Genomic DNA, 13,984 nt, shown 5'->3' with positions numbered 1-13,984 from the left:
AAAAAAAAAAAAAAAAAAAAAAAAAAAAAAAATCAGCTCACAGGTCCTGAAAAGGTAGGTCTAGAGTTCTTTTCTTTTTCCCCTTTTTTTGTTGCCTAAGGGAGAAGTCAGGACCCATGACCCCCTCCTCCAGATCCGCAAATGTGAATTGCGAGAAAATGTAACTCGGTCGGGTACTGGATAAACATTCTCTTTCCTCTCCTTCTCCTCATCCTTCCCTCCTTCTTTTCTTGTTTTGTGGGGGCCCAGCCCCCACGGCCCCCCCCCCCCCCCCCCCCCGGTTCCGCCGGCCATGTATAAAAACCATATTGTACAAATTGTTTACCATTTATTGGTCTTTTCTTAGGTTTGCCAACTATTTTGTCTTTCGGTATGTCAGCAACTTTTATCTGCTTCTGGAAGGAGTCCTCGATAGTTGGATCGTAGTCCTCAACAAAACTATCACAGCAAAATCGTAATGTGCAAGCAGACTTGCCAACACCCCCATCACCTAATATCACCACCTGAAACATATAAAATATAATTGGTATTTACAAGTCAATCATGATGTCATCAATGTAAATCCAGCGTTTCTTTCCTATCCCAAACCGTGCACTAATTTTTTAGTGCACAGTTTGACCTTTTTTGCAGTTCATGTGCAAAGGTCAAATAAAACTCTATGAGCACTGCAAGAAATATTCTAGGCTAATTTTACACCTAGCATTACCAAAGAAGACTGGCAAACACTTGCCCAATTTTCATTTGCTGGGAATTGAAAACATGACATTCATAGGTAAAATATCTGAGTGAAAAGATTACTTAGAAGAATCTGATAGTCATCAGTCCAGAAGGCATGTAATGGCCAAGAAAGAAAAGATGGTCAAAGGCAATCAGGACCAGGTACCCCACCCTAAACAGTGACCATAAGTTATCGGCAGTACTGGAGGACATTTTGTCACATTATAATTCAAATTACTGTATTCATGCTTGAATGATCATGTGACCACTGAATTGTTGTGATTACATTAGCCTCCCTAAAGAGTTTCAGAGAAAGCAACGGAAGCTAGGCAGGAAGCTACATTTACCGTTAAATCTAATCATGAACATTGGAATAGTACTAAATATATCTGATATCCATGAATTTATTCTCCAAAAAACTTTAAATATTTTACAAAATGAACACCTTCTAACCAGGAATTTTGTCTAATGGCTGGAATTATACTAGGAGTTAAAGAATGTCACTTCTTACTTTTAAATATTTGAATGTCAGTAAAAGATAAGTTCAACAAAATATTATACATAAACTTAATCATAAATCATAAATTGTGCATTCTGGGAATGTGTTAACATGAGAAGGTGCAAGGACAATGGAAATACATACGGGTAGGCCAACATTCACTCCTTTTATGAGTCTACCGAGTTTTTTTAAATCAATTCATTTAATATTTTAAATGCTACAATGCAGCAATTCCTTCACAGGTCCTACAAGGCCTATTTTGCAGTCAGAATGTTGCTTAAATGACATCAACATATATATTTTAATTATTTTTATTTTATTATTATTGTTTTAGGCCTAATTAGCTAAGGATATGCCAAACGGTGAACTTAATCACTAGTCACAAGACAAATGTAAATAAAAGATGCTCTACGTAAACTGAAGTTGGCCACTCACTGCATCGTACTGGTTGTCGGTGGTAGTCAGAACGGATCATCATTTAAAAACGATCCATTACGTGCGCATCGTGGCGTTGTGTTCTACATAGAATAGACCTTTCCGGAGTGTCAATCAAACTTAACAACTGACTAATCGGAACAGCGCTAGGAATACGCGTGCGTCTCACAAACACACGTGTTGTCCCACAAACGCACGTGTTTGCGTATGTTTTAACACTGTCGCCTTGTGGAACCTTAGCAACAATATCCAAGGGGCGGGGCTTAGCGGAAAGGTCCATTGCAGCGAGTGCCAGGCTTAAGTCTCATTATGATGCTTAATGAGTAGAGTAGTTTTTGGTTGAGAAAATATCCTGTTACGTGGCAGGAATTCAACCCAAGACACTGGCATTGCTTAAGGCAAGTACCTTAAGCACCAAGCTATTCAACTCCACTCTGATTGGGCCTTATTTCTTTTTTTCTTTTTTTTTTAAATAATATTTCGGGCAAACAAGTACAAAACATTCATAACGTTACATTAAAAAAAAGATATTGGGGAAAAAAGCGAAAAAGGAAAAGAAAAAAAAACTAACTGCCATAGCCCAGGGGACCAAATAGCACTTGCTAAAAGTAAAGGTCTTCCCATTTAGGGTTCTACAATTGCTAGCAATACATGCTCTTTCAAGTTTCATACCTTGTACTCAACGCCAGTGCGTGGTGTTTCACGAATAAGTGTCTGAAACGCTTCTTGGATATTTTCGTTAGTTTTCGCAGATGTTTCCAAAAAAGGAACCTTGAGCTGCTTGGCAACAGCCAATCCTTCATGGTAACTCACTTCACGATCCTGTTCAAGATCCTTCTTATTTCCACACAATACCTTTAAATAGAATAAATAGTTTACATTAATTTGGTTGCAGTTTGGATGATTTGAATGGTTGATGATGGTAACTTTTTGACACATTCGTGTCTCTCTTCACGCAGGAATACAAACGGGCATAAATTTAACTGTTGGCCACTCACTGCATCGTAATGGTTGATGATGTAACTTTTTGACACATTCGTGTCTCTCTTCACGCAGGAATACAAACGGGCATAAATTTAACTGTTAAACTATTGTTGTAATATTTGGTAATACATTACTTATTATTATTACTTATATATTTTTGGCATTGTTACTATTGTCATCTGTTGTGTTCATCATCATTCGATATAAAAATCCAAATTAGTGGCAAAGTATTCAGTAAAAAGTAAGAGAGGACTAGGATATGTCTGGCTTGCTCAATATGTCCCACATGTAAAAATATACTGAATATCAAAAGTGGTGAGAAACAGTATCAAGGTATCATCTCTGTCTCTTTACTCTCAATTTAAAGATGTTATGTCCCATGAAAAATACCAAAAAAAATTACAAAAATTATTTTTGAACTTAACTTGTTCATCTTGAAGTACCATACATAAAAATTATCAACTTGAACACTAAATTATTGTATTATTAAATGTTTACCCACAATTTTACAGCAAAAAATTATAGTAAACAATTCTAGTCACTGGAAGCGTTTTTACTATTTTCATCATTATCAAGTACAAAAATCAAGGAAACACTTTTTTTTTTAAATGCAACAATGCTCAAGTTTATTATTTGTATGTTTGCAAATTTTTTTATTTTTTTTTTTATTTTTTTTTTATAATTTAAAATATTAACAAATAATTATTAATTTTTTTTTTTTTTTTTTGTCAGTTTGAAATAATTTGACAAATTTAGTAATGTACATCTTTAAAAAAGATTTAATTTTTGAAAACTATTTAAATATTCTAGTTAAACCATATCACAAGATTATGCTTACTGAAGTCAGGTTGGGAATTACTAACTTGAAGTTAAAACTGGTAACATGATACAAAACCAATCAAAACATACAGAGTTTGTAAAAGTGGGGAAATTCCATACATATTTTAAAGTTATGTAAAAAATTAATATCCAATTCGGCTTTGTTTAAATGAAGAGTAATCTTTTCATATTTTCTTAATAAAGAAACTGTAATCTTCTTGAACTGAAATCCTTGATAATACAACCAAATGGACGCAAGTTGACAAAAAATACAACGCATTTTAAAAATAACACAGAAGATTTAATGGAAGACATGTTTCAGGTTACCTTCAACCCATCATCAGTTAACAAAAAACACAACAGAAATGAACCAAGTACTTTTCATGTAGACTATATAAATAGGTAATTATTATGAATATTAAATAGATAGACTGATTTGTTTGACAATGAGTTTGACCAACTATAGTAAGTCTGCAATCTGGACTATATGTAGCTAATTATTATTCTGAATATATAATTGAATACAATGATTTCTTTAACAAAGGGTTAGTAAAGCTCTAGTAAGTCTGTAATATGGATCATATGTAGCTAATTAATCATATGTAGCTAATTATTATGCTGAATATATAATCAGGTACATTGATTTGTTTAACAAAAGGTTGTGAAGCTATAGTTAAATGCAAGGTACCAAGCGCTTGCATAATAACTATTGCTTATGTGTATGTTTAAACAAGCTTTAAGTTAACATGTTTAATTTGCATATTAAGATCAGGATTGTTCCATTTTATGTAAAGGGATTCTTTGATTTTCAATTTGATTTCATTATTATCAATATCCAATATAGAGAAACATTTCTTATCAGAAAACCTTTTACATTTACTGTTTGCGTTAGTGTTTGAGTACGTGTGAATTTTTATCCTTTCCAAGATGCTCACCAACAATTAATCTACGGCCTTTATAGCCTATATAACTGGAATTACATCCAGCACATTTAAATTTATATACTACTGAGGATCGGGATTCATTGGGGATAGTATCTTTACTGACTGATTTTGGTGGTACTAAATATTACATGTACTTTACAATCAATACAGTATTTTTTGACAAGATCCATAATTCTGCATTTCATGTTGTCAGAAAATATGCCAATATATGGAAGTTTAACAAAAAGTGTTTTAACATTGTCATCATTGACAGTTTTCTTTGTAATATCAGAGATTGTGTTAACTAAATAGTTTTTAATAGACTTGTCAACAATGTGAATTGAGTAACCATTTTGTAGTAAGATATTTTTCAGGTCACAAAGATCATTACGTAGGCCGAGCCACATGTTATTTTTAAAATGCGTTGTATTTTTTGTCAAATACATCCATTTGGTTCTATTATCAAGGATTTCAGTTCAAGAAGATTACCAGTTTCTTTATTAAGAAAATATGAAAAGATTACTCTTCGTTTGAACAAAGCCGAATTGGATTTTAATTTTTTACAGAATTGCAAGGCATTCTGAGTTTTCCTAAATATATTTTAAAGTGCAGCACAATTTAATATAAAAGGAACCGATACATTCCACACCATGTTCTAAATATGTTTTGTTTAAAATCATAACACAAATCAAAAGATGTAAAAAGAATATTTTCTGCATCATAATTTTTGCATGTGACTGCATCATTAAAATACTATATATGTAATTACTTGGGTATCCGTTCTTCATTTCTGCCATTTTTTACCACACTTGAGGGATGATTGTAGAAAAGCATAAAAGAATTTTAAATACAGTCTAAATTGTAATTTGTGCTCTAAAAATCCACAGCCATTATACCATATATTTACTTTTCATATTCTATTTCTCGTTTTTCTTTATTAATATGTCACTCGCATTCCAGGCACCAACCAATTCTGGCTTTAAACGAGTGACAACATTAACATATTTGAAAACATAAAACAAAATAGATTCTCATTAAAGAAAAATTGTGCTTTCTGACATTTTTGTCATTAAACAGAACCTCTCCTTTGGGACACCTTTATTCAGGGGACACTCCTATTAAGGGGACACTCCAAGGGGACACTTTTCTGTTAAACAAGTGGAAATATATCTTTTATTATAACAACACTCCTATTAGGGGACAGAGACCCTTTCATATTCAACCCCATATTTTTATAATATAAATGTATCACAATAACTGAAATAATTAATTATAATTCATTCATATGTATATTTTAGGATAGGATTACTAAATAAAACTTACTGCTGGTACAAATTTTGTTTTCTTTATTTTGGTGGTAAAGTGATAGATATGTTTAGCTGCTTTCAGTGAGGCCTTAGAAGTGATAGAATACACAATAAGGAAAGCCTGCCCATCTCTCATGTACTGAAAAACAAACACACAGGGTTTTGTTATTTTCAAAACTAAATGATCATAATGTACATTTCAACAAGATTATGCTAACATTAACAATAATGAGTATTCTGATGCGAGTTGCATTTCATAAATTGACTTCATTAGCATCTCTGCATGTCTCGTTACCTGATCTCTCATCGCTGAATACTCCTCCTGGCCTGCTGTGTCTAGGATATCAAGCATACAGGTCTATGACAAAAGAAAAGACATTCTTATTATATTTATGGGAAATCTTTAAAACTGTGTCCTATACACAGTTCTAAATCAGTCTTTTTCTCTACTACTACTACTACAGCGGCAGCAACAATTAGCAGCAACAACAATGTGATAGAAATTCATAAGTTAACTAAAATATATTTTATATAAACAATCCATTTGTATATGAATATTCACTGTAAAAATGATGGTAATAATAATATGGTAGATATAGCCTTTGAAAAATGGGGTTTAAACATTTCTTACCTGGCTATCATCAGCAAGTCCTGCATATACACTATCCATAAATGAATTTTCTTCCAATGTATCTTCATCATCTTTATCAGGTTCAGGTTGTTCATTTGAACAGTAAATATACTTGTTTCCAAACTCCATATTGGTGCAAAATTAACTAAAAGAAAAGAATGATGATTCACTTTGATCTTTGCTTCTTAACTATGAGGTGCCAAGTGTAAATCTATTATTTAACACAATGATTTATACATAATTGAGTAAATCAATCATATAATGCATTTTACATCTAAAAATCATTAGTAAATAATTGCATACAAGTTTTCAATATTTTAAAATGGGTTTTCTGATTTCACTAAATAAATAATAAAAGGAGAACCAATCATATAAATTCAATGAATTCCTTATATAAATAAAGGGTATTAAAAAATAATGAAAATTAACCAAGAATTATATTTACATATAATCACTGATTTCATTATATAATGACTTGACATCAAAGTCATTATAAATAAGTGTTTTACATTTATTTTATAATGACTGGCCTGGAAATGCATTATGTATGCCACACTTCTTTAGCACATGCATGATAGAACATCACTAGTTCTTCAAAGTGTGTGTGAATAACAGAGAGATCAATATGATACACCCTTTTAAAAAGCATTAATAACTAGCAGGATCTCTTGAGTGACCATCTTGGATTTTTCTGAAAAATTAAACAAAACTAGTGGCAGATCCAGGAATTGAAAATACAGGATAAAAGGGGCCCAGACAGGGAGTTTATCAATTTTCTGTTAATTTTGAAAAATTTAGGGGGCCCCCACCCACTTGAGTCCGCCAATGGAAATTTAAATTGAGTACGAGCCTTTCTACATAAAGAAAAGATACCCTGTATTGGAAACTAACTCTGTGCAGTTTAAAAAGTTGTTGTTGACCTGTGCTATGCACATTCCACTGCAGCCCTGGGTGTCACGTAGAGCGCTGGATGGGCCAAAAAGGTGTACTCAGTTCAATTCTGTTTACAATCTAGGCTTATAGTTACGATGAGAATGCTTATTTTCTCAGGCCTATTAATTTATACCATGTTAATTGTTATATGTTACTTACCGTACTTCTATATTTTGTTACTATTTATATTGTAGTTTTCACAGAGTTCAATCAGAGATAAAATGGGGATTATTTGGAGATTTGCCGTCGTGTAAATTATAATTCCTGTAATAAACCAATCTACTCCCGTCGAAACTTATTGGCTTTTTTTGTGTGAGTGTGTGCGTTGCGTGCCATTTGCTAGAACAGTGCTGTAGTTACACTAGTGCAATTTCTAAACTGTGCAAACAGATCAAACCGCATGACACATCACAACTGAGATTACAAGCTACATACTAGCCCACTACCAGCTAGGCCTAGCCTAGGGTAGGGGCATGGGCCAAGGCCTTGGCTAATGTTCATGGGCATCGATCGGTGAGACACATCCCCCATATTTCGAAGTTGGGGGGACATCACATGAATTGTCCCCCAACTTTTCACCAATCTTCTATAGTTAAAACCCCACTTTTCAAAGCAAGTGGAAAGAACAACAATTACAAATGGATTTGTCTGTTCACTTGTGCTCTGTTCCCTGTGTGAAGCATATTTCTGGAACAAAACTGAGTAAAACAACGTATCTAAGTAGCTAATCCATCAATTTTATGGGTGCAACAGTTATCAGAGGCTCAATTTATTTTGAAAACAGCGTTAAAATAATATAGGCCTCTATCAAAACATTTGTACTTCAGGTATGAAAACTTGAAAGTGTTTACTTTTGTTCCTTTCAGTGTGTTTGGCTTTCAGATGAAAATTATAAGGACAAAACATTTTTCTCTTCAATTTAATATATCTATGTCTTCGCATAGGCCTAACCCATATTTCTGGCAGTAAATCTATGAATTTGTGTAGGCCTATAGTAAGATGTCTGTAAATAATTCATTTTAATAATATTAGAACATTTGATAACTTACGTGCTTTGTTAAATGAGTAATTCAAAGTTATAATTTCATTTTTATGGGTTTCAAATTGATTGTGTGAGTGATCTTTGGAGTAGGCTAATACCCGATTCACACGTACAAAAATCTACCAAAATGTAACAAATTCTTACATTTGCCCAAGCATGTGAATGCATCCTTGTAAAACAAATGTAACATCCGTGTAATAGCTCGGTAATCTTTACCAACATCAACGAGGTCTGTAAAGATTACCGAGATGTTTACATGACGATGACTGCGCATGCCCAGGAATTTTAATCGAATCGACATGGCCTAGCCAGCTGTGTGGCGCGAATTATTTCAAAACAAACCAAGCCTAATTTCTAGCCGGCCTAAGATAATTGCTTATTTATGTACTGCAACAGAATGAAGGAATTCTTATTATCCGTGGTTATTGATGAAAAGAAGAGAAGAAAATCAAACAACAAACATTGTGATTCTAGTGTCGTTACTGTTAGGATAATTAAACAACGTTAGAAATTTCGCCGATACTTTTTACTATGCTGCTGAATTTGATATCTTTGAACGATTGCTGCAACGGCAAGTAGCCTAGCCTAGGCCTAGCTTGTTCGGTTCTTGGCCGATCTTAATATAATAAATACATACTACAGTACTACATAAAACCCTCCTTTTTTAGACTCCCGTAAAGTTAGGATATATATAAAACGCCTATTGGAATGTGTCTCTCCTGACCTAGGCTAGGCTAGACTGCGTGTGTGTTGCTCACGGACTCGTTGCTCACAAGAGGTATCAACCAAGCATTTCTAATGACTTCTTTACAAGGATTTTACATGGATGGAAATTGTACGTGTGAATACCACTAATCTCAGTAGGAATATCTCGAGAGATATCCCGGTAACAATTTGGTACATTTTGTTACATTTCATTCTACGTGTGAATCGGGTATTATTGTTAGATCTTTAATGCGCTAGCGCCCTTAGTTTGCATTTTTACCTCTGAGGTTGAATGAACTTCAAACATCACGTCAGTTTGAGCGCATTGCATCATTTTGAGTGCATCACATCAGTTTGAGCACACAGCATCTTGAATGAAGCCAGCTTGTATTTTTGAGGTTAAGAAACCTTGTTTATTTTTGCGTAAATGCGTGAAATCATACATTGTTTTCAGTCGCAGTAGTTTACTGGTGATTTTGTGATCGTAATTGACATAGATAAGTTTTACAAGAAATTAAGATTTTATGACATTTGAAGATTTTGATTAAAATGGCTTAGAAAGGTGATGCCGAAATCTGTGGTTTCAAGGAAATATGGCAGTAATTAAACCTAGGTCTGATTTATGGTTGTGAGGATAAGTTTTGATGTAAAACAGACATCTTATACTGTATGTACTTTGTTACAATGTAATGGTTGAGCAGTTAGCAAGGACGCCGCAAGCTATAGCCATAATATCGGCGCTAGTTCGAACGGTTCTGGTAGTAGAACAAGTCTTCTCGGATAAGGACTATAACCGTAGGTCCAGTGTATACAATGGCTCGTGTGCACTATAAAGAACCCAGTACATCTTTCGAGACGTGTAGGGGATTACCCCGGTGTACTGGAACAGACAGCCCCAATGGAGGAGGACGAGAGTTGCTGGTACCGGGTTACTGGGTAGCACAGACACGAAGGGACCCTTAGGTGCGAAAGTCATTGATCGAGTTCCTAGTCCACATATCAAGCGCCCTGAGCATCCTACATTAGATGGATATGTGCGCTATATAAAACTACACTATTAATATTATTATTAAGAATTATTTACAGATTGTGTAATTCATAAATATTATTGTGTAATTTAGGCCTAGAAATTCACGATTGAATTTGAGTTCTTCAGACTCCCGCTATGCATGAGTCGTGAACATGAGTCACACTTGGTGACCATTTAACTTATAGATATTCTTGAGCAGTTTTACAGTGCTGCCTATCACATTTGGGTATGTTAAAGCATTGATATCTCAGCCTCGCTCTGAAATTTTTATATATTGGAAGAAATGCTTCCTATATTACAGAGCATTACCGATGCACTGGATTAGTTTGAATATGTTCTATTGAAGTAGAATTATAACCACTTATCTTTACATTAATTATACAGTAGTTCCTGAATCGATGTATTGATGCAAAGAAGGTCATATTCATGTAAGCATTCGTTCAATGTTTATAATAATTCTTGGTCAATTTACACTCTATTTCATAATTATCACTATTCATTGGTAAATTATGAATAGTGATAATTTTCATTTTATCTTTACGGCGGGATAATATTCATTTTATCTTTACGTGTTTATGGACCTTTTTACGGCCTTTGATGTTATTGATCATGATATTTTTCTTAAAAAGCTACATTACTATGGAAGCAGAGGTATTGCTTTACTAGTTCACTAGGTTCACTAGTTACTTAAGTTGTAGGAAACAATACGTCATCTTTAACTCAAATGAATCAAATCTTTCAGGCATGACATGTGGCGTACCACAAGGGTTATTATTAGGCCCTTTGCTGTTTCTAATTTATATTAACAACATTCATTTGGTTAGTTATGTACTTAAAACAGTGTCTTTCGCTGATGATACGACAGTTTTCCTATCATGAGAGACAATCTTGATAAGTTGTTAACAAATATAAACTATGAACTAGTAAAGGTATCTGATTGGCTCAGCATTAACAAACTATTGTTAAATAATTGCCAAAACTAACTATATAATTTTCTGTCCAACTCAGAAGAAATGCCCTGAAATTGACAATCCTCTTAAAATCAATGGTAAAGCATTAGCTCAACAGAAAGAAGTTCAATTCTTGGGTATAATTTTAAATGAACATATTAACTGGAAAATTCATATTGACTCCGTTGCAAGAATGCGTGAGAATTGTGGTTTATATCATATTTGTATTTTTTATTATTTTGGTCACCAAACTATCAAATCGAATGATTATAAGGTAGTCAAACAGACACAGTTGCAGCAGAATAAAAGTTGAGATTGTTTAACTGATGGTGGTATTGTTGCCTTGTTCGCGTTTATGTGATTTAACCAAAGACAGCACACCAAACTGGCTCCGAGCCCAAGAACACACTTATCTTTTATTCGATTGCTAAAACAATCAAGTGAGTTCTTCTGATACCCCTCGAGCGTATAAAACAACAATCGTGATTTATTGACTTAATTCACTCAAACTAAAAAAATAATAATACAGTATTCAATCATTCCCCCATGAAATTCAGATGAGAAATTTTGCTTCCGGTTGATGGGTCGCGCCTGAGTGCTTGACATATAATTTGGGTTGTGGGCTAAAAAGGTTGCAGAACGGGGGTGTAATAAACCTATCAAAAGTGCACGATTTCTAATAAACAAATTTTTATGTATAATACCCATATAGTGTTTAATATTATCTGCATACATAGATTTCTGTTTTTCCTAATTTCAAAAATTCTAGATAGTCAATTAAATTATAGCCATTATTAAACAATAATTATACAGCCAATGATACCACAATTTGTATTTGAAAATGCGAGGAAATAAACGTTAATTTTTCCCTAAAATCGATTCATAAAAGGCTAGAAAGCCTAAGCTTCTGGGTGTGGCTTCTACCTACCCCACCCCCATCCCAGCCAAGGCGGCCTACTGTGAGTGACCATATATTCGTGAAATACAATGCAGACACCATGTAAAGCTGATCATAAAAGGGTTTTATTTGCCAAATGCGTGACCACAAGACGCAGCTTGCTTACACCGGTCCTCCGAGACTCGTCTTTCTCGCTGGGCCTGGTCTCCTCCTACCTATCCTATCGGGTGGCCCACAAGACTATTTCGTGGGACCATCCCATAATATGTATGTTGAATAGTTGAAAGGTTACACTACAACCCAAAATTTCCTTATTTTTCTCCCACCTAATACTACAATACCACCACGGATCGACGCTTTTGCTAAGTTTCCTACATACAGCCTATACCTAGTCTAGGCCTAGGCTAGGCCAGTCAGGCTCCAGAGGAAAAAAAATTTTGATATGTTGTAACTGATTTTTCTAAGACAGAAAAAAAGTTGTTTGACGAAAAACTGAAAAAAAATTGTTTTCCTCCAGAGCCTGACTTTCAGTGCGCGGTTGAATACCTCCTTGATCCTAGCTAAGCCTAACCATAATCATGTGCCTAGTAGCCTAGCCTAGGCCTGAACTGTGTGGTAGGCCAGCTGCATCAGTCTTTAAAACAACTCTGATGGCCAGGTCGTGTGTAATGCCTAGCCTCGTCTGCCCCCTACTATACAACAACACATGCCATGTTTAGGTCTGGTACAGAAGTTAAAATAATTCGCTTATCTTACCGTCTATGCTGATATAATCAGTCAAATAAACTACGCTCACAGTAATATATTCCTTGATCGTTCTCAAAATGGGTGGTATTGTCAAACAGCTTGAAACTGGCCCCTACTATTGCGTTATTAAAAATAGGTATGAATGTTATGATTATGAATCTAATTTAAGCAATGATGTACTGTACGCGAGTAACTCTGATTGGCCAATTGGCTGATAGAGTTCATAGGACACTTTGATTGGTCGAACCCATTCACGATAAGATGGGCAGGGTCGGACTGGCCTCGGTTAATCGATTGCGGACAGATAAGCCTTTTGGTGCAAGGCTTGGTCCCCCATCGGACAAGTCAATCCCCCCCCCACCTACCGGCCGAGCTCGTTCGGCATTCGAAGGAAGCAAAACTTGCACTTTAAAAGTGTCAAATGTTGTCTACACAAAAACTGTACTTTATTAAAAGTGTAAGTCTACTGAAGGGGTGTCGTCAATGGAGATGTGCACACATATCAGTGTACTTTGGTCACTGTGCATGGGGTTGTCTGACAGCACATACCTGCTGACCTCGATAGAGAGTGATTGATTGCACAAAGGTTTCCATGCTGGTGCATCTGCACTTAAACTGTCTTTGTAGCTATGCATTGCGCTATGTGATATAGAATCAACCTTTCTATGGAATTGTGTATCCATTCAATTATCTAAAAAAAATTTTTTTTTTTTTTTTTTTTGGTGATATAGGCCTAAGGCGCCCCCCGCCCCTAAATCCGCCCCTGATTATGGTCGCAAGTCACATCAAATCAGTAGCATGCCTACAAAAGAACTTTTATAATAGAGGTATCATTTAGCATTTTCAATGACATTTTCTTTTTTTTCTCTACTCTTCCTCCTTTTTTTCACAGATCCACAGAGAAGTTTTAGAAGAACAGGCCAGCTAGTAATGTCATGAAGTTTATGATTTTCGGACAGAAAAAAAGGGAATATTATGATTGCGCAATTGATTCAATCAAGTTCTGAAGCATGCATACGAAAAATGGATACGACAACAACGGTAACACAACAGTTGAATCCGGGTTTTTTAAATATATTATTATAGGAGACTGCGGTATTATCATTAATCCTATTATAATACATATCCTGTTTATTTTCAAAACGGAAGCTTGATTTTTGAAAACATTTAGATTTAGTTTCGAACCTAGTTTTAATAGCTTACTGTTTACATTGTTATGTAAACTAAAGGCTATATAGATGAATAGGCCCAGTATTTTTTCTTTGGTCTATTTCCTTATTAAAATCCACACCAAATCCACAAAAAAAATGATCTATCCTGCAGGGGCGGATTTAGGTTCACATTTGGAAGGGGTGGGGGGAATC

The 13,984-nt window shown here is 34.7% G+C and overlaps 1 protein-coding gene across 2 annotated transcripts in view; it reads right to left on the bottom strand.

Moving 5' to 3' along the window:
- Positions 1 to 12,783, bottom strand: part of LOC117106657 (circularly permutated Ras protein 1-like) — a 27,860-nt gene extending 15,077 nt beyond the window's left edge. The window contains exons 1-6 of one of the 2 annotated variants that reach the window (XM_033248056.1): positions 12,630 to 12,783; positions 6,316 to 6,460; positions 5,980 to 6,042; positions 5,701 to 5,823; positions 2,324 to 2,506; positions 326 to 503 (exon numbers count right to left, since the gene is read on the bottom strand). In XM_033248056.1, the coding sequence (XP_033103947.1) occupies positions 326 to 503; positions 2,324 to 2,506; positions 5,701 to 5,823; positions 5,980 to 6,042; positions 6,316 to 6,444 (676 nt within the window). In that variant the 5' untranslated portion in view covers positions 6,445 to 6,460; positions 12,630 to 12,783. The remainder of the gene's footprint in view (positions 1 to 325; positions 504 to 2,323; positions 2,507 to 5,700; positions 5,824 to 5,979; positions 6,043 to 6,315; positions 6,461 to 12,629) is intronic. The other variant, XM_033248057.1, reaches the window with a different exon arrangement.
- Between the last annotated feature and the right edge of the window lie 1,201 nt (positions 12,784 to 13,984).

This window comes from Anneissia japonica, unplaced genomic scaffold (assembly GCF_011630105.1).
Source record: "Anneissia japonica isolate Jap-2015-1 unplaced genomic scaffold, ASM1163010v1 scaffold288118_len230876_cov182, whole genome shotgun sequence".
NCBI classification, from domain to species: domain Eukaryota; kingdom Metazoa; phylum Echinodermata; class Crinoidea; order Comatulida; family Comatulidae; genus Anneissia; species Anneissia japonica.
This window is presented reverse-complemented; position numbering and strand designations above follow the sequence as displayed.